Below are 24,067 nucleotides of genomic sequence, written 5' to 3' on the forward strand. Positions count from 1 at the left end.
TGGCCTGGTCTGACCGGGACGTGGGCTTAGGTCGGCTTAGGTAATGGCCGAGGTGGAGGATGCCGGTGACGGCACGGCCCTGCCCCGATTTGACCGGGGGCAGACGGGGTTGCGGGGCACGGTGGCCCAAGCTTGAGAAGACGGGAACGGCGGGCCTGGCCACTCGTCTGGACGGGACTCCACTTCTAAGACGGTTCGCGGAATTACCTATCCCCGACACCCAGCTTCCATCCGCCCTAGGAAACTAGACGTGGACCGTGCAACGACATGCACCAAGCGTAGGTAAGCAGCGCACGTCGTGAGTGGAGCGGCAAGACCCGCGCGGTTCAATAATTTTTGTGAACACTGGCTTGGCTGTGAGATATACTCAACGAGACGACCGACGATTGACGACCGTCAAACCCACCCCGCCCGCGGCCGACCCGAAGAGAAAACCAGAGCCGACCATGTCTCTGCGGCCGAGCTTCCGAACCGCTTGCAGGGCGCTCGCGCTGCGCTCCCGGCCGCTGGCCGCCGCCCCTCGGCAGGAACCCTTCGCCTGGGCCACCACGAGACGAGGATATGCGGACGAGCCCAGCCAGATCCCGCCGTTGAGAAAACCAGACGCCGCTGCTGCATCTGAGGTTCCCCCGGTATCGGCCTCCACGGCGGTCAATGCCCAGTCTGCGGCAGGACAGCAGGTACGGTGCACACGAAGCTTGGAGACGAACGTGGGGACAGGAAGCTAATGGAGAGAGCAACAGGCGGAGGAGAAGCCGGAAGAGCAATGGTCACCAGAGGAAGCGGCTGCCGCGCGCGAAGAGCTCGCCAAGGCGGCGGCGCCCACAGAAATCCCCGGTGGCCTGACGGAGGCCCAGATGGATGCGCTGTATGAGGAGGGCGCTATTCCCCCGCAGAATGCGAACGGCGACCCCCAGCGCCAACTCGAGATTCTTGCCTCCGGAGGCATTGTCGCGGATTTGGAGGAGACCAACCGGCTGGAAATCAGCAAGCCTAAGCCTGCGGCGCATGTGGGACACAAGTTCCCGCTGCCGGTACTGCCTCTGCCGCCGCACAGCCATCTCAAGTCGCGGTACCACCCGATGATTGACCAATTGACGAACCTTATGATGAGAGATGGAAAGAAGTCTCTGGCACAAAGAGTGAGGTCATCCTAGGAATATTTCTGGTGGTTGGTATGCTAACGGGGGTGCGATAGAACATGGCCATGGTCCTCAACTTCCTCCGACAATCCCCTCCCCCGATTCTCAACCCCCGATTCCCGCTCCTCCCCGGCGCGCCGCCGGCGCCGCACCTCCCGTTGAACCCCGTGCTATACATCACCCTAGCCGTCGACTCGGTCGCGCCCTTGATCAAGATCCGTCGCATTCCGGGTGGTGCCGGTGGTGGTCGTCCCCTCGAACTTCCCGCACCGCTCGCGGTCCGTCAGAGGAGACGTGCGGCGTTCGCTTGGATCCTGGACGTCGTCAACAAGAAGCCGTCCAAGGGCTCCGGCCGAACCCAGTTCGCGCACAGGCTGGCAGAGGAGATCATTGCCGTCGTCGAGGGACGGTCGCCCGTGTGGGAGAAGCGCCTTGGGCTGCACAAGCTCGGCACGGCGACCCGTGCCAACTTGAATGTGAAGCCGGTCAGCGCCAAGGGCAGAAAGTAGAGTCGAGACGGAAGACGGGGAACCCTATGTAGCAAAGCTGTATATTGTACTATATCATTTGACAAAAGGAAGCAAATGCCAGGGCTCGTAAGGAGCATGATGCCAAAAAGGGGAAAAATGACGGCAGTGATTCTGGCCAGGTCCACTTGACCAGAGCCCGGTCGTGAGCTGCGCAGAGAACCACGATTCGTACGGCGGATATGAGGCTGTGCAGAATCGTCAATGGTAATTTCATCGGTGATGCCAGACTTACACGTTGTGGGCCAGGTATGCCGAGCGCACCAAAGGTGCGGCTGCCATCGTGCCTCGATGGACTCACAAGGATGGAGAATAAACATTGAAAAGTCCGGGATCAGCTCCGTTGTCCAGCGGTTTCGCTCAGCTCCCACCGGGAGGCTCAATTGCTGGCTGGAGCCTCAATCATATCGTATTGGCGCCTCATACCAAGATAAATGGACGGTTTCTTAGATACGCAGTTCACTCGACAATTCTCAAACTCTATATGCCGGCAGTAATCCACGGCTGGCTTCGCCGACAACAGGTTGAGAAGCTCCAACGGCTCAGCCACCACCCTCTTCCAGCTTACCCAGGGCCGCAAAGGTGCTGAGCAGTCTCATGTGACGACAGCACTGCGCCGCCTCCCGCCCGAAGCCAAAAAAGACAGGAATCATTAGGTTTCGCTGACGTTAATGACAACGGCGGCCGCCGACTCGTCCTCCTCTTCAAAAGCGCCGCCGCTTCCCAACTCCCGGCGGCCGTGTGTACCACTCTTTGCTGTCTGTTCTGTTCCGATGGGCCGGCTTGTCAGCAACCGTACACGGTGTACAGCACGTCGCCAAGAGACGCCGGGTGTTCTTGGCAATGCACGCCGGCGTCGTCATCGCACTGTTGGCTGCGCACTGTGGTCTCCTGGCCATGGTCATCAGGATGGGATAGGATGGGATGGAAAGTGTGCTTTGTTTTTTTATTCTCTCTTTCGGGTTGTCCCATGCCCTTCTCCGCCAGTGGCCGGTAAAGCACGGAGGACGAGAATGAGGTTGCTGGGAAGGGCCCACGCTTACACCAGCGGAACGGGGGCCGCGGGCAAGGGTTGTGGGATCTCGTGGGTTGTGTAAGGCGCCCTCCCAGGCCAATATTAGCACGAGGAAGGGCAAAAATTGAATGCGGTGGGTAAAATGGGAATGCGTCACCGTCACCGACTCTGGGTTTCCTGCGGTCGGAGGCGGATTGCGGATCTCCCACAGATAGCTACACGTGTGTGGCGGTGTCGAATGATTGAATCGTTGCATCTTGGATGTTTTTCTGTTGTTAACCGAGGGGTTGATCCCGGGTGTTGACCTCTGTAGGTATCCCGGGAAATCTCTAAAAGAGTCTCTGTTTCTTTCTCTCAATCTTCCTTCCTCAGTAGTCCTTTCGCAAAATCATACGGCGTCTGAAACGAAAGCAGTCACCACCCTCAGTCGATGTACGAGACATAGCGTAAGTGGTCCTCTATCTGAGCTGTTTGCGCGTTGCTTTTTCTTCCCCTTCTGTTTTCGAGCACACGAGTTCGGGTACGTATTCAGCGGTGCGGAGGCTTCCACGGCGGTTTCCATTTGACAGACAAGTGCGAGGCGGCTGAGTGGCCGAGCGAGCATGCACACTTTGGACGTTTTGCATATTCGTGGTGCCGTCGTTGGCCTTCTTTCCTGTCAGTCAGCAGACCAAAGTTGGGGCGAACCGCGTGAGGAGCATCCCATCTTTGGATTGAGTTTGAGACGTGGAGGCAGCCCGGGATGCAGCTCTCTGGCGTTTGTCGTCGTCGTGCGAACGCCCAGGTCATCCCGTCTTTTCATCGACCAAGAGGAGATTATCTCACCGGGTTTCCAGAGGGGGCAGGTACCACCAGCACCCAAGACGGAGATGACGAAGCGGCCCGACAGCTTCGCATCTCTTTCTCAGGGCAGAGGCATCGGGCGCTAGGTAGCAAGAGTAGCAGATCTTCTTCAGCTCTGGGGAAGAAGCGAAAGAGCCACTCGGGTCCCTCCACTCTTCTCCTCTCAAAGGGCCCAACTACGGGGCTGGGCTGGAACTGGAGATGGGATAAGGTAGCCATGGCCCCATCGACGTCCATTGCTGTGGAGGAAGGTGCGGCGGCCAAATGACCACCCACCAAACGGGCACCAGGCCCAGCCCCGGGCGGGCACTTAATTCAGGCACTGTGGTTCACTGCAGCCGCTGGACCAGCACGAGCACGAGCACCTACCTACCCCTCCACAGTGTCAAAGGTAGGTTCGCTGCCTGCCCGTCCGCGCCCGCGCCCGCGCCCACTGGTCTGGCTAGGTACCTTACTCCACCGGCACCCTCCCTCCCTTTCAGTGGGTGCTGCACCTAAGGTCTAAGGTTACCGCCTACTGCCACCGGATTGGATTGCTCCCCCGTCTAGTCGTCCACCACCACTGCTACCAACTGCATTGTGCGCCTGCTTTCCTTCATCTTTCTCCTTCACCCAACTCGCCTAGATTGCCTCCTACACTTTCCTGTTTCTCACCTCAACCGTTGGTCTTGGCAAGTCGGACTCGTGCTTCAGAAGCTAAAGTAGGCCTCCGCTCAGCGCAACCTCGTCACTCTTCAGATCTGGTCCCCCGAAGCCATGATCTAGAAAGCCTCCGCCGACTCGCTTCCTTTCCACTACACGATGCTGTTTCTGCCGTCCAACTTGCACCGCCCACGTCAACATCGCAAGATCATCCCCCGTTAGATCTACCACTCCCCACGTACACTGCGACAACACCAAACACCTGTATTCGATTACCAGTACCTGATACCGACAACACCATCACTCGAACGAATTATCAACGCTCTTCTACCGCCCAGGCGACACGACCAAGGAGTCCGTTCGTCTCCACCCAATCCGCAACCACCGCCGAAACCGCAACACACCCCTAGACGTCAACCAAGATGTCGCGCCAACCCATGAGCATGGAGGCCATGCTGGACGAGGAGAGACGGGATGTCCTGGCTCTGCTTGAGGGCAGCGCCGCCCGACCCAGCTGGAAGGCAACCTCTCCAGTCTCTGCGCGCTCGCCGTCGCCCTATACCTCGCCCCGTTCTCCCGTGAGGAGCATGCTGGATATTGGCGACGATGGGGTCAAGAAAAGCTCGGCCAGGACGACTGTCTTGCCTGTCCGCAGTATGCTGGACATTGATGTCCCTCCCGCACCAGTCAGGAGCATGCTCGACATCGACACATCTGCGCCCAAACAGGCTGCCAGCGCTGGCCCTAGTTCCCCCGTAGAATCTCGCGCACCTCATCCCAGGACCTTTTCCGACTCTGCGGGCCCGAAACCCAGCTTTGGGCCGCGGGCGCCCGCCAACAGGCTGAATCCTACCATGGACTACCAGTTCTCCGACATTGCTACGAACAACCTCGGACAAGCTATGCCCAAGCGTACCACCCAGACTGTAAAGAAGCCGTCTGCTATGGCCGATGTCATGCGTGGCAACGAAATACCCGGCATCGTTCTTCCCGGCGACAGAGCCCGTCACAGCTCTATTGCGTCGAATCCCGTTCCCAGGAACGCCAGGAGCTCGAGTAGAGGTCACAACAGCAAGTCCAAGTCTCCCCACGGCCGATTTGGCATGCGATCTCCTTCTCCCAACGTCAGTGGTCGATTCCAGCAGATTCCCGGAACCGCTGTTCTTGACGACGGCAGGGTAGTCGACATCACCACCGCCTACCGTAAGCTGTCCGATGCCAACCTAGCGTTCAAGGGAGGCGACCTGGGAGAGCTGGCGGCGCGCAAGCACTCGAGCGCCATTGAGCGCAATGGAGGACGAATGGTCAAAGACTACCTCAGCCCTGACGGCGAGCCATTGGAGGAGAGCAGCGATGATGAGGGCAGTTATTCGGATGAAGAGCAGAGAGGACGCAAGATGGCACCCCGTGCTGCAGACCACAGTGGCAAGTCTCCCGCAGGCGACAAGGGCGATCGCAAGACATTGAGTCTGCTGGCAGCTGCCGAAGAAGAGCGTAAGTAGTTTTCTCCGTGAATGCCTTTACGATGCTGACTAGTTGTAGGCATCGACGTCAGTTCGCAGCCACAGTACCAGTACAAGTCGTTGTTGGACGACCCGCAAATCACCCTTACAACACCCACAGGCGAGAAGGCCAAGCCATCAAAGCCAGGCGTACATCCTACTACGGCGTTTGACCAAGGGCCAGGCTCAGGACCCGCTTCTGCAGTCAACTCTGACGATGAGGAGGCGCTTACGGATATCAAGAGAGCGCAAAGACTAGCCTTCCGATACCAAGACGTGCGGAACCAGAGCGAGTTTTCTCGGACGCTCCTAACTTTCTACCGTGGAGAATGGGAGACGATCCAAAAGCAGGCTGAGGAGGAGCACCACAGGTTGAGAAAGTACTTGGTGGCCACCGATCTGAGCGATGAGTCGACCCATGCCCTGGAATGGGCAATTGGCACGGTTCTGAGAGATGGCGACACCCTCATCTGCATGTACTGCGTGGATGAGGAGACGGGAATCTACTCCACGGAGGATGTCATGGTACCAGACGACCCCAAGGCACACAGAGAGCAGGCGGCCGCCATCAACGCCGTCTCTAACTCGAGGACGCCGCCTCCGACTTCATCGGCTCCGTCGTTCCCACATCTAGCCCGAGCGTCTGCGTTGAGTAGTGAGAACGGAACGCCGTCGCCTGCTCCATCAAGCCGTGAGCGCGATAGGGCCGAAGAGGAGCGGCTAAGGGCAATCAACGACATTACGGAACGGGTCACCAAGCTTCTCCGAAAGACGCGGTTGCAGGTGCGGGTCATAGTCGAGGTCCTCCACTGCAAGAACCCGAAGCACCTGATCACTGAGATCATTGATCTGGTAAACCCTACTTTGGTGATTCTTGGCAGCCGTGGCCGCAGCGCATTGAAGGGGTGAGTTGTCCACATACGGCGGGAAACAAAGAGTTGCGCTAACAGCTTGAACAGTGTCATTCTAGGATCATTCTCCAACTACTTGGTTACCAAGAGCTCTGTACCCGTCATGGTGGCTCGCAAACGATTGCGGAAGCAGAGCAAGTATAAGAGGCCTATGAAGCAAGTTAACATGATCCACACACCGGGAGCTAAGAGCCTAGCCAACGCAAAGGTTGACTAGAAGCCGTCGGAGCCACGGCGCAGGCTTTCAACATTGCTTTCCCGCATGACGACATATGAGAGCCGGAGGCACAGCACGAACATATGATGGGAGACAGAGGGATAGAAGGAGATTTTCCTTCGTCCGGCTATGGCTCGGAGACGTCGTAGAGTTCGAGTCGGGTTTGAGGTTAAGCGGAGAGCGTGGGTTAGACTAGACATGAACCACGCGCGACGTCTCTATTTTTCCTAAGGGGGTCCATAGTTTTTTTCAGAAAAGCGGCATACCAGAAAATTCAGATACCTTTTCTACTCTTACAGCTCAATAGCCTTGGAAGTAATCGATGGCCATGGTTGCTTACTGACTCTAATCCGTCAGAGTCAATGGCATTACGGGGAATCAGTCTAACCAGTCGGCAGTCCCAAATTGAGTGAGGTTTGTCCACTCAATTGAGTGAGTCTCAAATGAAGGGCTACCTAGGAGTTAGTTGCGAGAGGGAGAGAACTGCGCAGGAAGAGGGCCACTCTCTGTGGAAGGAAGCTGGATTCGGCCCAAGAGAGCAATGACTACGGATACCTACCTACCTACCTTACTCAAGAAGCGACTGACGTGCTTGTGCAGGCGAATGGCTTGCATAAGGCAAAGTGCGAGCGATTATGCCGACCCTTGAGCAGGTGCTCCGCTCCGTACAAAGTCAAGAACGGACTGGAGGCATGTCACAGTCATTCGTGATCGAGTCACCTCGTGAGGGAGGAAAGATGGAGCATCCGCAGGGGTTCTCACGCGGGAGTGGTTGATTCGGCGACGGGTTCGGTGAGTGGAGCGGCGAGGTGCGGGGTGATAAGATAGCGAGTCTGGCTGATTGGGGCCAACTCAGAGCGGTTCTTGCTGGACCCACGTCTGGCGCAATCGCAAGCAGGGAGGAGGGGCAGGTAGTGAAAGACCCTGGGCAATGCAAGCAAGGCAAGGTGGGAGAGAAAGATAGAGAGAGGAAGGGCGATGCCTTTTTCAGAAGAAAGTGTATGTTTTGAAAGTGCGAAAGGGAAGGGCCTCAGGTTTCGTGTCTGGTTGGCGTTGAGGGCGAATCGGATGGACCCGACATGAGATGCGATTCGCGCAAGTGTGTTGTTTGTTTACGTTTTGGACTGGACCCCGCCTTCCCTTCTAGTCTGCCCATCGGTCCCGTGACTAGTTATGCAACCACTTAAACGCCCGAGGGCGCATGCACGCCTGTTTGTGTGGTGAGGTAGACGCGACGCGGGAGAGATAGGGATTTGTGTGAATACAGAGGGAGGAGGGTGGGAAGTCAAAACAGAGAGAGAGATTAAGAGAGATTAGCGCTCTGGGAATAGACGATCAAGAAAGGCGACCAGATAAAGAGATTGGGAGAGGTTCCCCGTCTTCTGTCCGACAATGACATTCATGGTGTCCCCTTTGAGCTGGACCCGGGACGGGAGCTGTGCGTGCCTGTCTGTACCTGGACTTGCCTGGACTTGGGCTGTGTCTACATAGTAAGGAACCGCTGCTCAGCGCAGGGACGAAACAACGGCGGGGGAGGGAAGGAACGATGAACAATGCGGCAGACAGGGCAGACAGGGCAGACAGGGCAGGGCACTTGCTCTGACGTCCAGGTCCAGCGTTCCAGGTGCCCCACTCCACCCAATCCAGGGCCTGGGATTCGGCCGCTCCCTTGATGGGCTCGGCCGCTGATTGGGCAGCAGGCTCAAACCTGGCAAGTGGATCCGGGAGGTCCCCAACCTCTCGAATTCAACTCGCCGCAGGGTGGTACGGGTGGATGAGGATGTGGATGGGGGTGCCGTGGGTGCGCAAACGCAAGATGCAGTGGGCGACTGCCAGCAGCGGGTGGTGAATAAGAAGACGTCCTTGCAGTAATTCTCCCCTCCCCCCCTCCCTCCTCCAACAAGAAGCATTGGATGCCGCTTCTTGCTGCACTCTTCCCGCTTTTCTATGCTTCCTGCGGCCCTCTCAGGTCACTCACCTCGTCCCTCTCTCCCCGTCTTGGGCGACGTCTACGTCTACGTCTACGTCCACCTTGTGTGATATCCGGCCGCTGGGTTCCTTCTACCTTAGATCAACGCATCAATCTACTCTGTTCTGTTACCTCTACGCATACTCTCTTACTCTTACAAACAACCTTGCGCGCATTCGTTAACACCAACTGGTCTGCCTGATACATACACATACCTTAACCCGAAGACCCCGACTGTCACCTTACCCACTCACCACACCGTCCATCTACATCCTGCCCGACCGCCGGCGCATTCGTGTGAGCCAAAGTACCTTTTCACCGACCAAACGCCATCATCTACCTTCACCTGTCGCAATCCCAACTGCGACCGCAACAAGAGAGAGTGAGCCTTTGCGCAACTTCTCTTGACCAGCTGATATGCTTTCCATGCCGTCGCTGGTCACCGTCAACAACAACGTTTCCCTGCTGAGCATCACCATCGCTCCAAGCACATACGTCGCCACCCTAACCTTGTCCTTCGTCTTCATCTACATCTACCTCGTCCAGATCTCCTGGAAGCCAACCCTCCTCCCAAACTTTAGCTACTTCAAGCGCACAAGTCGCGCGACCAAGACCACAATCGCAGACCACCATCGCTTCGAGGAGCTCCCGCCTCCTCGCACTTACAAGGCACTTCCCGCACCACCCGCCGTAGCATCCGGCGCCCTCGTCCGCCGCAGCCCACGCCGCCAACATGATGGCGCATATGCCGACACCGCCCCCGAGCTTCGAACATCTGGATCCTTTAGACGCCTCTTTGGGCGATTTCGAGCCGACGACCCCGCCCCCGAACCAACAGACCAAAATGCCCTTGTTCGGCTACCCGTCGCACCACTCGGGGTTCAGGTCCGACCTGGACGCAGAGAGCGACCTGGGCCCGGACCCAGAAAACTCAGTCTCCGCCGGTGGCTACAGTCCTCCGGCCTGGCGCCGCCTCGGGAACGGAAGCCGCGACAGCGGCTTCTGGAGGCGGAGTGAAGACATCCTCGGAGCATTCCCCCCACCCGACAGACGTTTGTTCGGCCATAGGTCCAGGGAGTCCAGCCCGGAGCTTGATACCGAAGACGAGGATGAGGATGTCCTGCGCCGCGCAATGCGTACGAGGCTGCCGACGGGTAGCATGAGCCCCGACAAAGGTCGTTCGCCAAGTCCCGAGCCCAGGATCGACGATAGAACGATCAAGCTGAATGAGCTCCAATGGAAGGAGACAAGTCCGTCAGAAGGTACCTTGAATCAAGAGAATTGTAGGACCCCATCATGTCGTGAGTGAGACGAGTAAAGGCAATGCGACTGACACTGCACAGATATCCGATTCGCATTGCGCGCGGAAGTCCAGCAGCGCACAGAACCCATTGAGGCATTCGTCCAGTTCTTCCGCTCCAAATGGCAATTCTTGACTCATTCGTGGTCATCCACGATCCTCTCTACTATTGTCGCTGTGCTTGCCATCAGCGCTATGCGCAACCTCTTCCAGCCCGCGGCACAACTGCCAGTGCCAGATCTTGTGAAGGTCGCCGGCATCGCGCGCTCATTCGAACCACTCATCTATTTTTCAGAAAATGGCGCATCACAGGTCGGCGATTTGCAAGCTACCGGCGTTGCGGTCTGGGATCTTGGCGAGAGCGTTAGGTCAAGCAACATGACCTCTGCGCCCATTATCGTCAAGGAGCTTGACGACCTCAGCGACAGCCTGAAGACCCTAGCTATCGAGCTTACAAAGTTCTTTGCCAATGTTGATGGCGACATTGACGGTATTCTCATCGTCATGGATTGGGCGCGTAGGGAGCTCTCCCACGTCCAGCATCTCCCGTCATCACCCTTCACCGCCGCCTTTGATAACATCCATAACATACTGTCACAAACTGGCGTCCTCGAAGACCCTGGCGGTATCCCGACCCGATTGGGGTCGTTGTCCACATATATCTTTGGCATGTCCAATCCTCAGCGCACAAAGCTAACGCTCCAGCGCACATTCAATGAGTTTCTCACCGTCCTCGAGGATGCCATCAACTCTGAGCTGCAACATTCTCTGGCCCTATTCGCCCTCTTTGAGGCCATTGACCACCAGTTCCTCAACCTGGCAAGGACGGTCGTCCGCGAGGCTTCGGCCCAGGATGACCAGCACGCCGACCTTCTCTCGTCCCTCTGGACGCGCATTTTGGGGCCGAATTCGGCGGAGGTCGCCAAGTACGAGCGCAACAGGCTTCTGCTGCAGAATGTCAGGGAGAAGACCGTTCGAAACAAGAGCATCCTAGTCGAACACAACGGCAAGCTCATGGCGCTCAAGGCCAACCTCGAGAACTTGAGAAGGAAACTCGTCAGCCCGCTCGTCCGGTCCGTCAACTCTAGCACTTTGACTCTGGAAGACCAGATCAGGGGGCTGGAGGACGTCGGCGGCTACCTCGAGGGCGTGAGGACGAGGCAGAAGGGCAAGTTGATGGAGATGTTGTACGGCAGCATAGGAAACAACCGCAGGGCGATTGACGAGCGGAAGTATGACCGGACGGCGTAAGGAAAGGAGAGAGGTTTCCTTCGCAAGCACTCTCTCCTCATTTGGGTTGTTCATCTGCATCAACAAAGCATCTGGCGTAGACTTGGACAAACGGAAAAGCACCCCATCGGCGCTCGGACTGGATAGATTACTACTAGCGATTGTAAGGAGGCTTGCGTCTCTGCATTGGTAACGGAGTTGAAATGGACATTGGAGGGGGACACATGTACAGGTAGGTTTATCTTGGCTCGCTCTCTCGGAAGGGGATGGAGCTCACAGCTTTGACAGGATGTCAACAGCGCGCGCAAACGGCGGAAGGATGCCTGCGTTTCTCTCTCTCTTATCCTTCGGGGATGAGGGATAAGCGGGATGTGGAAGTCGTGGCTTGGAACACTTTGACGGAGTTTTTCTGGGATAGGATTGGATGGGTAGGGATAGGATACCGGTGTCTTTGTACATACTTTTCTGTGTATGAGTTTAAGCCTGTACGTGGCTTGGCTCAATTGACTATGTTGTAAATCACATTCGCCACTCATCCTGTGAGGTCTGTGAATGGTATATAAGTATCGTGGCGAGGGATGTAAACAAAAGACGAGCAACGGGAATCATAGTTTCGAATCGAGGATTTGACCAGACAAAAGGCCTCGTGTGAGAACCAGAGCAAAACAAATGGGGCATCCTTACTTATTTTTAACGATGCGAAACTACCAGCTCATTGGCGGATTCGGGATGTATCATCAGGCACAGCTGGAAAATGAAAGACAACATGTTGATATGCACAATCTTAGTGTAGCAGCTGTGTAAGACCTTTGGCCTTGCGCTGGGAATCTATGCAGCTTCGTTCGTTATTTCTTGGGCAGCTTAGCCACGGATTTCAAGTTGACAGCATCGTTCGCCTGGTGTGCTGTGGGGAATTATTGCAGAGAACCATGCAAGCATGCCTACTTATGTATATTCTTGAGTTTGACAAGCATTGGCCGTTACAAGCAGTGCCTTCACTGAGTGTACGACGGACTGCTTGGCACTGAGAAGTGTGTATAATTAAGGCTTGTTGCCATAGTATACGCAGCACGAATTCAACCGAAGATAATATCGCTTCTAAAATACAGCTTTTAAACAGGCTGTACTGATCACTGTCAGTACGAGACGTGGAAATGGGCTCCGTTCAAATGCCCGTTTCAACGCTGCTACGTGCGCATTCGAGGTAATAAGCAGACAGGAATGATTCGGAGGAGAGGATAATACAAGGTGGACGAGTTTCATCTGCGATATCAGTCTGCATGACCTTTCATCAGGAATATTCACACAAAGCGTCTCAAGCACCAGAAACATTAGTGTGCAGGGGCGGATATCTGTTCACGGGCATCGATGACTTGGAGCAGCGTGGCCGAGTATTTAAATAGTAGTTGGTTGAAACGTCACTTGACGCATAAGTGATGTTTGGCTACAAGGTCTCTTGATTTATCACCAGAGTGCCTACGAGTTGGTTTGTGGTAGTGAGACACCTCGTTGAGATAGGTGAAGGTGTATGTAAAAGTGACCTCCTTAATTCACCGTCTAGTGCAGAAACAAATGGGCAAGCTGCGGTATACTTGCTAGCTCAATGGCTTTGACAATGGCTTTGAGGCGTACCACTACTTCTCGGAGATTTGTTTCAAGAGCTCTGGACAGGTCTTATGGCGACTATGACGCCGCTTTGCTGTTGGCTGGTGTTGTATCGTGGGTAATACTTACGCGAAAATGACGGACCAAAAGCACTGCGTCAATTCGACAGGAACGCATTGACTTCGGCATTTGAATTGGTTGACAAGACCGTCACTTGTCTGTAGGTAGTTTCTTCCAAGCGCTCTACACCCGATGAAGGCCAAAGGCTCGGTTGACCGTTGCAACGGTCAAACCGAATTGCGAAAGAAAGCACAACACATCGAAGACTGTGACTATTTTTGTATGACCGCTTTGGTCAGTCACTTGTAACTTGACTGTCAAGTTCCTTCTTATAGGAGGGCATAAATGGCCAACAGTCCCAAAAAGCAAGACGAGAACCAATGGCAACCTCTACCTCCCATAGCGCTCTAGTCTGCACGACTAATACTTGCCTCTGGGCTTGAGAGTTTGAGGTTCCGGAGGTGCTGAAGACGTGCGGTCCGGAATATATCTTTACATCGTCATCGGCCTTGGTTGTTTCGAGTAGAAGTCTCAAAGGACGACGAGGGAAGAAAGGGGCAGCAGATGGGTGCTCAACGACGGCATGAAATGGTTGACTGTGGTGTATGTTTATTGATTATATCACCGGGTCTATTCCGAGAACAGCCTTATACAATTAAGCATGTGCCATGCACACGTATAACGCCAGTGCGGGACATAGCCTATGAGCACAATCGAAGTGTGCTGCTTCCGATGGTTCTTGTTTTGATACCGCTCGCCGTTTGGAACTCAATTCTTCTCCGTCAGGTAAAACACTTTTCGGCGCGGTTGTCTTGTGAGTTTAGTAATCACTTACTGGCATCTTCCGCATACTATTCCGCAAACAGCTTTGTGAATATAAGACGGACGGAGATTGCGGGTGTGAGTTGTGCGCAGTGCTAACAGTTAGGAACCTGAGAACATCGTAACGTCACGTTTTCGATTAATGATGTGAAGAGAAACAGTTCTTTACTTTCTTTCTCCTTCTTTGCTCTCATCTAAAGATGGGAATGGCTGCTGGTGTTTTTGTGCGGCTGGCCACGACTCCGGGTACCTAGGTTACCATCGTGAACCTTCCTACTTCCTGATTCGGGTGTGGGTATGGGAAACTGGCGAATAGGACGCGCCTTGTCTTGGCCATCGGCTCTACCTATCAGGCCTGTCTGGCCCAATTCACAGCTGGAGATCCGCGGACATGAGTATTGACGAGAAGGATATTGATTATACACTATGACTAGGTCTACAAACAGATATCTACCCCCCACTCCTCCACAATGCTGAAGTTAATCACCGTGGCGCCTGTCATATGGCAACGTCTTGACCACCAGCAAACGAACCAGGCCATACGTGGCACACATTAGGCGCCCCCGTTCATTTGCTGGCTTCATCACGTTGACCACGTAGTCGACTGTCACTCGCCGCCAACATGCAGCAGCAAGTCACACTTTTTGCCATAGACAACACAAGCCCATCGGCGGCAGTTTTCAGCATTGCAAGCTAACGTGGCTGGGTATAGCAAAGAAGCTGTAGTTAGCAGTTCATATTACCTTGAGCAGCATCAACATCACGCAACAGGCTGTTGATGACATCCACAAGCCGACGCGCAGAGGCGAGACGCTGTCCTTCCTCGGGAAAGAGACAACAGAACGCATTATCAGATTGCTACCTATTCAACAAAATCGCTGCAGAGCCGTACGGCAATGTTAGGGAACGTAAAACTAGTTGAATGACCCGAAAACCATCAACCAAAGCGAAAAACCATGTACTGAACAGACGGCCTGTCTAGTGCTTTTCTCCGCTCGATGCCGCTTGTATACTCACTTGTGTCGTGATCTATACGACATCTATGCTTCTTCACCACCCGTCTGCTTAACAGCAACAGGCTCAACTTCGTCTTTCTTCTCTTCAATGGTGGCTTCGACCACCGGCTCACCAGCCATGTTGGCGGCCAGGGTCTTCACCTCCTCTTTCGGCGCCTCGACCTCGGTCTTCTCCTCAGCCGGAGTCTCTCCCTTGGCCTCAGCCTTCTCTTCCTCGATAGGTTTCTGCGACGGCGTTTCCTGCTTGGCTGTGGCTTGCTCAATCTTGGTGTTTTCAGTCGCAACTGGTTCGGCCTCCTTAGGTTCTGAAGGAGCAACTTCAGCCTCTGGTGTCGCCTTCGTGTCCTCCGGCTTGGCGTCATTATCGACCTCGAGCACACCGCTGTCACCAATGCTCCAGCATATTCTCAGGGGGGAGAACGACAGAGTAGGGCCCGAAGATTTGGCCTCCGCGACAGGCGTTGCGGCCTTGGCGGGAGCTCTGCGTTGAGGGCCACGAGCACGACCTTTCCTAGCATCGGAGAGGGGCGCCTTCTCCTTCTCTTCAACCATATCTGCCGCAGGCGGCTCCTCCTTCTTAGGGGCCTGAGGGCCAAGCTGAAGACGCTTGTTGAGGTCGGACATGAAGGTGGACTGGAGAGCTGCAATCTTGCCGCCGACGGGTCTAGCGGGGACAGCAGGCTTCTGCTTAGGAGCCGCATCTTGCTCCTTGGAGTCGGTGCCGGACGGGAGAGTCTTGGTAGGGCGAGCCGGGATTGTAGGCTTGGGCTTTTCAGAAATCGGCGGGGTTTGTTTCGACTTGGGTCGCTCGGGAACAGCCGGTCGTTCTGAGGAGGCGCTGGACTCTGAGCCCTTCTTCTGGGGACGAGATGGGATCTGAGGCTTTTCGGTAGGGGCGTCCTCAGCGGGCTCGGGGGTGTCGACGACTGCCTCGTGCATCAAACTTTCAGGAGTATCTTCCCAGACGTCACGGCTGGGGAATCGGTTGGCCATGGCTGGGCGAGCGTCTTGCTCCTTGGTTTGCTGCAGAGGCAGAGGAATTGGTTTCTTGTCTCTGGTATCCAGACCTCGAGCCTCCTGTTCGGCAAGCTCTTCCTGTTTCCTTGCAAAAGCGTGTGCGGGAGTTTCGGTGCGAGGTTCAGACCTTCGTCGAGAGGAGGGACGTTCAGTCTCTGCTGGCTCAGGCGTCGACACTTCGGCGGTGTAGTTCACGCTGTCGGGTGCGTCTTCCCAAACATCCTTGCTGGGGAACTTGTGGCGGGGCTTCCATGAGTTGGCCTCTGCCTCCGCTTTCTTAGCTTCCTCGTCGGGGAACAGCGGCTCATACTCTTCAACGTCTTCCAGGGGAGTGGAAGCCAGCTCCGTCTGTGACTGGTTGTTGTATATGCTAGTGGGGCGGCTGGTGGGGCGGCTCGTCGCCTTTTCCATCTCGAAGGCGCTGCCGGAGCGCTCTGGTGGGGGCTCAACCGCAGGCTGCAGGTCGTACGGGTGGTAGACGTCCTTCTCCCGTTCATCGTCTGCCAGGATGGGGGCGTTGTACTTGCTCTCCTGGTCAGGATCTTGGGAAATGAAACTCTTGCGGCGGTTGTGAGATTCGTCAACGTGGACAGTGCTGTCATCAGCGTTGTCCGCTGAGGAAACGGCAATATCGGGGTGGGAGTCTTTAAGAGGGCTCAACGGGGACTTGATGCGCTGGAGCTCTGGAGACCTCGAGGCGGGGCGGGGCGAGGACATGCGAGAAGTGTACTCCTCGGACGCATGGTAGCCGACCTCCTCGCTGGGGGTGCCGGCATATTCTGCATGAGTGCCTACATTTGTCAGTCTGTGCCTATTAAACCTTCAACTGGCAATGCTTACCCATTCCGGACCCACGGCTGTGGGTGTTATGAACGATCTTGTTGAGATCTGAGCTGCTCATGGCAAAGTCATTCTGGCGGTCGTGGAGCTTTGTCGAGCAGTCCTTCTTCAGGGTATCAGGGTGCTTGTCGTACCAGGCCTTCTCGAACTTGTCGGTAGGGAGCGCAGAGCTGTGTCCATGAAGGCCGTAGCTGCCCGGCGGCAGCTCGTTGACGCCACGCGAGCTGTGCTTGCGAGAGTGGTGACGAGGAGTTCCGGACCTTAAAGACTCGGGTGCAGCAGCAGAGCCCGGCGCGGGAGACGGAGCCTGAACATCACCAAGGTGGGGGTTCATGGGCACACGCTGGCCAATTTCGGGAATACCATGTTCCTCGTCCCCGAAGACACTTTCCGACTTCTGGGACATTTGACTTGAGCTGGCCTTCTTTCGGAGACTGCTAGGACGGGTCTCGTCACTGCTAGGCTTGCCGATGCCGAAGGAAGCAGCCTTGTCCGAATCCGTACGAGTCACAGCCTGAACCCTCTGCTTCGCGCTCTGGGCCGACATCGTAGGCTTCGGGGCGTGAAGCTTCAGGTCCTCGGCAGCAAAACGGGTGTGTTCTGGAGAGGCAGGTGCCTTGGCAAGGCCCTCGTTGACGACATCGTATTCGTTGCCCTCCTCGCCAACAGACGGCATAGAAACGCTGGCCGGGCGGTGGACAGGTTCTGAGGAGAGGAACCCATTGCTCGGGGAGGAGCGAGTGGCCTTGGGGCTCTTAGAGAACGGGCTCTCGTTCAAAGGCGAAGGCGCAAAGCGATCGGGGTTCGGGGAGATGGAGCGATCGAAACGCTTGATGGGACGAGGGGGGATCTTGGGCAAGGAGGAAGTATTCGTGTTCTCCTCCTTTTCCGTACTCCTAGAGGGTCGGGGAGGGATGATAGGTTGTTGTACTGAAGCGGCAGACATGATGTCTATGTGTAAAAAAGTAGATTGGGTGGCGGAATACGAGACAGAGCGGTTGCTGGCTTTCTGATATTCGAAGCTGGTACGGTGGGGATATAGCAGAGGTACTTTGCCCTAGACACGACCTTGAGAACCTAGAGAATACGAACGACTGTAATTAGTACACGATTCTGGCGGTGTAAGACGTCAAAGCGAGTCGATCACAGGCCCCGGCCCGGTTCGGTGTGTCCGTCTATCTCGACGCCGCCCTGGAATCTTGGTTGGGTGACAGGGTGGTGGTAGCTGAATGCAAGGTAACAGGCGCGGTAGAGATAGGGCGTGGTAAATTGACAAGCAAGACAGGGGCGGGAACGCGTGCACCACGAGGTGACGTTTGAAAACGCGGAAGCGCTGAGAACAGCAATTTGAGTTTTCTTAGCTCAATTGTGTTGATAAGTGCTTTTGTATGATAAGACTGTGTCGTACCACTGTAAAGTACAGGTATGAGGCTTGTAGCAAATGCATCGCCTTGCCCTTCCCAATCTTACGGCTGGTGGGTGGTGATAGCTGAGTCCGGCTGAGAACCAGGTGGGCCTGATTTCCCCAACAGCTGGGCAGCGCCTAGCCGGTTCGTGGTGGTGGTGGTGTGCTGACAATGTGTGGCAGAGCATTGGACGGTCGCCAGGGTGGAAGGGGGAGGGAAGACGCAGACGGATCGACGGAGTAGCAGCAGACGGGGAGAGAGGAGATTCCAGGGCGGGGAGACGGAAAACACAACGAGAGGGAGGAAATGACGACTGCGCGCTGGGGAAGGGCCACTTACAGCTTTGGGGTAAGGTAAGGTGAGAGTGAGAGAGAGATAAGGATAAGGATTCAGGAGGAGCTGTTGAGTTGATGGTTTGGTAGTGTTATTGTAACACACTGGGAGAGACGAGTAACAGCAGAATGTTCATAGAACGGGCTTGATGACTGAGTAGAAGCATTGAACAAATTTGACAATTCAAATCCCAGGGGGGTGGGCTGGAAGAGAAAGTCACGACGGCGTTGACCTTTATATTCTGCGTCGACGAAACCAGCTTCTTCGGTGACGGTGCTGCTGCCGCCAGGGAGCCAGTCACGAGCGACGTATTCCTGGGACAAAAACAGGGATGCTCGATGCCGGTACAGCGGGTGTAGAGGTGTGTACCTCCGTCCAGTCTCTTCTCTGTCCTGGCGGCGGGAAAGGCACCAGAGAGCACCGGCGCTGGAAGTTGCTGCGTGTGTGTGTGTGTGTTCCATTGCTGCAGGACGACGACACTGGACCGACGAAAGAGGCGGTGGTGGTCATACAGTAAGTCCCTCTCCAAGTCGTACGGTGCCGAGTGATCTGTCTTGGGGGAACCCACCGTACCCCGCCATTCAGCCCACTAGTGCATCATACGGCACACGCTGGAGGAAGGAAAGGTACGCAGCCAACCGGGGAGGTACCTGCCCTGCCGACTCTTTGCAACTGGAAACCGCACCTCCTTCATTGGACGTCGCCGTACTTTCCTCCATCACGAACGTACCTTTTGTTGGTATCTTGGGGTGTCAGGGGAAGCCCTTCCTTTCAATGATACGGGAACCATCTATTATGGACCGCCGCCGGACCAGACAAAGCAGCTGGTCCAACTATCTGCCCTAGCTGCTGCTGATGTGAGGAGGTGAGTTGTCCACATCATGCTGTTGCCGTGGGATTGAGACGACAGCAGCAAGTATCTACCTTCCTGGCCGCAGTCAAATTTCTTCAAGCTGTCTGTCTTGGGGTTGTTGGGACTCTGGGCCAAGGAGCGGGATCTCCAAAGACCATCATCCCACCTCCATCGATCGATCGAAATTCGACGACTAATTGCCAAACCCCAGAGACTTTATTGGGCGGGACCAAGAATGGAAGCGAGCAAAGCCAAGCAAGCCAGCAACGGACCTCGAATTCGACTCGACAGAACAATAACCGCTCAATGCTGCCGGCCGCCCGTCCGTCCGCTTTCAGGGATCCCAAGGCAGAATCTTGAAATAGCAGCAAGCACCGGGGAACAGAACGGAAGAATGCAAAACTAAAAAGTCTACAGTGGATTCCTCGGCCATCAGCTGTCAGCGGACAGCGGGCATACACCAGGTCAAACGTGCTCGGCGTCCCATTTGCGTGCTCGCGTCAGCGTCGAAATCTAGAATCCAAAACGAAACCCATCCCGAGTCACCTGTGTCAAGGAACCGGTGTTGGCGCACCGGGGGGCCCTTGGGCCTTTCACAGTGTTCCATTCTTCCTTTGCGTCTAACACCGAACTCGACTTGGCATCTTCACGACAGATCCTGCTGCTTTTCCCTCGTTTGAGCTCGAGCTGCTGCTTGCTTCATTCTCTGCCTTGTCTACGCGGTATCTTATCTTTCTGGCCGGGCCGTCTTATCAACTCTTCCGCCTTCATGGCCCCAGCAAGACAAGCCAGTTCCAGCCAGGGCACTTCTTTGATTCGGCATGGCATGGCAGGGTGGCCATTGTCATTGTCCACCGCGGGTCCTCTCTGTCTCTCGCCGGCCCCGTCCACAGTGGAGAGGCCGGCCAGGCCACAGTGGACGGCAGCTCCACAGGGCGTCGTCTGGTTCAAGGTCGAGCCCGTCCGCGTCCCAATCGAAACTGTCCACTGAGAAAAGTTCGAAAAGTCACCCGCTGACCATGACCACCTCACCCCAGGCCACCGGGCTCAGGCGGGCCAGACCAGGGCAACAGGGCCTGCCTTAGCCAGAGTACAGCGGTACCGCGACAGGTACAGCCTCAAGTACCTTTCCAGGAACCGGATGGGCGAACCGGGAAGGGTACAACCGGTACAATCCTCTTTCAGTCTCGACAGCACCGCCGCAGAGTCTTTCGCATCTCTGTCAGGACACCCACAGTGCGCCTCGCCTCTTGACTTTTTTTGACGACACCTCTCCCACCAGCCCCACAGGACCACGAGATGTTGCAAGCTCTGCATTGAAAGCACCGGCTTGCAGCTGGCCAGGCGACGGTGTCTCGTCCGTTTGGATCTCGATACCACAGCATCCTACACCAAGCATGCACGCAAGAGGGAGAGCCGTTTTACACACCCCTGCTGCTTTGCAACCACAACCTGCCATTGGAACAAGTTCATGATCGTGGCCACGACCCTTTCCACGTTCAGACATGTACTGCTTCTGTACTCGTTCTTCACCGCCAACAACCAGAGACAACAGATCCATTTAATTGAATTTTCCCGTCTCCCGGGCTGCAACTGCGGGCGCCGTTGACGCCGGTCCCTCAATTGGTTCCGAAATTGTCTAAACGACACTGCCTCCCGGGCTTCCATCTCTGGCAACTCGGAAGCCCTTGTTGACGGGCGCCGGATCGCTTGCGGCAGTTTGGAGGCATTTTTCAAAGAGAGGCATTTTTCGACAAATAACTTCAAGTTTGCGAATGCCTTACTCACATAGGCAACCTCCCACCTGACTGTCATTGCGGCGGTCTTTTCCAATGTCCAAATGACAGTTATCAACCCCGGGATTCGTCCTCGATCACTTTCGGACGGCTGCTTGTCACGGTCTTGGCTCCCTCCCACCGTCTACGGCCAGACCGCCATCCCCTCCTTCAGCCCACCCAACTTCCGTCACAGCTGCTGTTACTAACAACGTGCAAGCTCCGTCCAGTCGCCTCCCCCCTCCACAGACCGTCAATTGGAGACGGGAGAAGCAGCCTCAGCCCCATTCTTTGACGATCGATCTGCGGCCGTCTCTGAATTTGACCCAGCAGTTGCCATGCTTTCAGATGAGGTGAGGCGTCCGAGCAACAAAGCGGGCTCAAAAGCTTGAATTCCCACCAGGATTGATCTTGCCCTACAGCCTTCGACTTAATGGTATACTTCAGCATTGAATACACCGCGAAACCGTGTGGAAATGCAATGCTAGACATCTCGCCAGGCCATAGTTATTTTTCGTTCCATAATCCTTAAGGACCCCTGTGGGGAGGGTATCGTCACCGTCCGCAGGAGGCGAGTGGAGCAGGACCAGAACCTCCGTTTAGCTTCTACGGGCCCTCCCACAGTGTGCTAGACGGTTGGCTCTAGTGTAGCTTCTCTGCCGTTCTTGCACACACTCGGCGCCGTGGCCAATGACGCCATGGCTCTCGATCACTCACCGGACCAACCTCACACAATTCGAGGAAAAAGGCATTGCACCCACTGGCAGATTCGGCAGAGTGCATCTCATTGTTAATATCCGTTTGTCATGATGCCTCTTCCCTTCTTCCCTTTGTGCCACATACGTCTCTGACATATCCCATCATCATATGTCGATTCCGGCCCCTAAAGGCCCCAAGTGGATATATGTATGCGAATCGACATATACAAACTATTCGTCAAAGGTTACAGATCCTCCCACGGAAGCTACGTGAGGTTTACGTCAACATCCTCGGGTTTCACTAGCCTCGGAGAACATATCTTTTGGTAACCTTTGGGGTACGTGATATGCTTGTTATCCGTCGACGGGTGCCCGCGGGAACCTGAGGGGTTGGTTTGATTTCCCCTCACAAGAATCGCCTATCCCGCCTGTCGAGGCGAGCAGACCAGACAGAGACGCCACGCATATTTCAGCTGTGGTTGACGGCTAAGGCCATCACGAGGGTGTCCGAGGGGTGTGCTCGCCTTTCGTGTCATCACGTTGGCATGCTAGCCTACGAGGGCTCGGGAACCATCTGCCTAGCTTCCTTCTTCCTACTGATCCCCCGCTGTCTAGTGTCTTTTGCGCGCTTCTCCAACCACCCACTAGAGCTCCAAATCTGATGAAGCTATGCCTACTTGAGGATGCTCTAAGAAGCTGTAGAAGACTCAATGCTGTGGGCTGGGCTGGGCTGGAGAGCTTCACCTCAGCATCCAGAGTCAACAACAGACCTCACATGTATCCGATTCAAGGGGTCAATAGCCACTCATGGGGCACAAAGCTGCATCGGTACAACCCAAGTGCCTGAATGTGGGCCATCGACTGGCTAAGAATCATACGCGTCGTTCGAGATTCGCGGTGCGGCCGACAAAATGGTTCAAGACAATAAATTCAGTGCAGTGAGAAAGCTATCATGACCCTCGGAGCTTCTAGGAACCAAAGCGCAGCCGAGTCCGAACATACACACACAAAGCCTGAGCTCATTCCGGGACGCCGAGTTTCCATTCCGACCATGCCGGCCGTTGCATATCAAAAAAACGCATTCCACTTCTTCCGTCTGCTGCTTCCTCAGGCGACCTACGCGGCGCAAATGCGACTAGCCGCTGCTAGCCCCCTGTAATCCTGTACACTCATCGATTCGTACAACTCCTTTTTGGCGTGCTTCCAGGCACCGGATATCATTGTTGTCGTTGCTTGCTGCCGCCGCCGCCGCCCATTGCGTCGATTCGGCGTGGGATTCTCTCCGCGCTGGCGTCCATCGGTGCCGGTTCGGAGAGCATCGTACGTCGCCTTACACAATCATTTGCGCGACACCCTGGCCACCAAGAGTTTTGCTGCCGACGAAAGCCTGGCCCTTGACGCCTGCAAGGAGGTAGCAGATGGCGGTCAGGGACAGAAAGACACCGGCGGCGACCAAGCTGGTGGTGTTGATGATGGTGCTGAGGAACTGGATGACGGCCATGACGGCGTAGGCGCCGGCGCGCATGTAGTTGGTCGAGATCTTGCGGATGAGGCCATCGAACGTGGACGAGGTAGGGCAGATTCGAAGCAGCAGGGGGATCTCAATGAAGAGGATGACCAACGAGGAAGCGCTAGGGAAAAGCTTGTCAGCGGAGCTCCGGATGCAGGATTGAAGGGGGAGCTTACATGGCGAAGGCACAGAAGATGATGATCAGAAGGTGGATCGTGAAGATGTTGGCAATGCCAAGTGCTAAGCACAGGATCATGGACAGGACACCCAGCCTAGATTGGTCGAGTCAGTTGTGTTTCCAAAGAAGCTTGACGAAGCTCAAACGGCGCACGTCGATGCAGCGAGCAATCGCAAAGAGGTGCCGCGGATTGCACGCAATGGCATCATCTGTTCTGCTCGGGATTTGGGCAGTCGACGACAGCGCGGCGCGGCGCGGGTATGAGGGAGGGCCGGCAGGGAGCTCTTACCATTGTCCGTAAATGCCTGCGATGGTGGTTAGCAACTGGACAGCTTGCGGCAGACGACGGGCAGGAACACGTACTGAAGTTGCGGGTCGCGAACTCCTCCTTGAGCGTCATCTTGCCTGATGGATTTGGTCGGGTTCGTTGTGTAGGTGATTTCTTGGTCGGAGAACGTGGGCTGTCGGAGCTATGTGCAGTGGAGATGGTCCGAATTCCAGCTCACGAAGGAAGTGTTGACGGGACGGAGATCGACAAGCTTGCGACGGGGGTCCGTGTTCGTCAGGTGAAGGTTGATGAAGGTATTGCGGTTTTGATGAGTTGCTGTAGTTCAATGCAGGAGCTCGAGGATCGTGGCGTTGATGGGGGCTGGGTA

General features: G+C 55.6%; 5 protein-coding genes across 5 annotated transcripts; 3 read left to right on the top strand and 2 right to left on the bottom strand.

Moving 5' to 3' along the window:
• Window positions 1-446: 446 nt before the first annotated feature.
• CGCS363_v014318 (37S ribosomal protein S7) lies at window positions 447-1,651 on the top strand (the record flags this gene model as incomplete). Its single annotated transcript, XM_036646167.1, has 3 exons — window positions 447-680; window positions 744-1,142; window positions 1,199-1,651. 3 exons carry the CDS (start codon window positions 447-449, stop codon window positions 1,649-1,651), a joined length of 1,086 nt encoding a protein of 361 aa, XP_036488948.1.
• Window positions 1,652-1,700: 49 nt separating this feature from the next.
• On the bottom strand, window positions 1,701-1,951 carry CGCS363_v014319 (uncharacterized protein; the record flags this gene model as incomplete). Its single annotated transcript, XM_036646168.1, has 2 exons — window positions 1,701-1,857; window positions 1,905-1,951. 2 exons carry the CDS (start codon window positions 1,949-1,951, stop codon window positions 1,701-1,703), a joined length of 204 nt encoding a protein of 67 aa, XP_036488947.1.
• A 2,640-nt stretch (window positions 1,952-4,591) lies between these two features.
• CGCS363_v014320 (Uncharacterized protein) lies at window positions 4,592-6,799 on the top strand (the record flags this gene model as incomplete). Its single annotated transcript, XM_036646169.1, has 3 exons — window positions 4,592-5,663; window positions 5,712-6,576; window positions 6,631-6,799. The coding sequence occupies 3 exons, from the start codon at window positions 4,592-4,594 to the stop codon at window positions 6,797-6,799; spliced, it is 2,106 nt and encodes a 701-aa protein (XP_036489021.1).
• A 2,395-nt stretch (window positions 6,800-9,194) lies between these two features.
• CGCS363_v014321 (uncharacterized protein) lies at window positions 9,195-11,319 on the top strand (the record flags this gene model as incomplete). The annotated part of the gene is made up of 3 exons (XM_036646170.1): window positions 9,195-9,620; window positions 9,673-10,018; window positions 10,112-11,319. 3 exons carry the CDS (start codon window positions 9,195-9,197, stop codon window positions 11,317-11,319), a joined length of 1,980 nt encoding a protein of 659 aa, XP_036487914.1.
• Window positions 11,320-23,053: 11,734 nt separating this feature from the next.
• Window positions 23,054-23,811, bottom strand: TVP18 (Golgi apparatus membrane protein TVP18; the record flags this gene model as incomplete). Its single annotated transcript, XM_036646171.1, has 4 exons — window positions 23,054-23,354; window positions 23,410-23,505; window positions 23,701-23,716; window positions 23,775-23,811. The coding sequence occupies 4 exons, from the start codon at window positions 23,809-23,811 to the stop codon at window positions 23,054-23,056; spliced, it is 450 nt and encodes a 149-aa protein (XP_036489019.1).
• Between the last annotated feature and the right edge of the window lie 256 nt (window positions 23,812-24,067).

Source organism: Colletotrichum siamense, assembly GCF_013390195.1.
Source record: "Colletotrichum siamense strain Cg363 chromosome Unknown KSG_Cg363_contig10, whole genome shotgun sequence".
Taxonomy (NCBI): Eukaryota; Fungi; Ascomycota; class Sordariomycetes; order Glomerellales; family Glomerellaceae; genus Colletotrichum; species Colletotrichum siamense.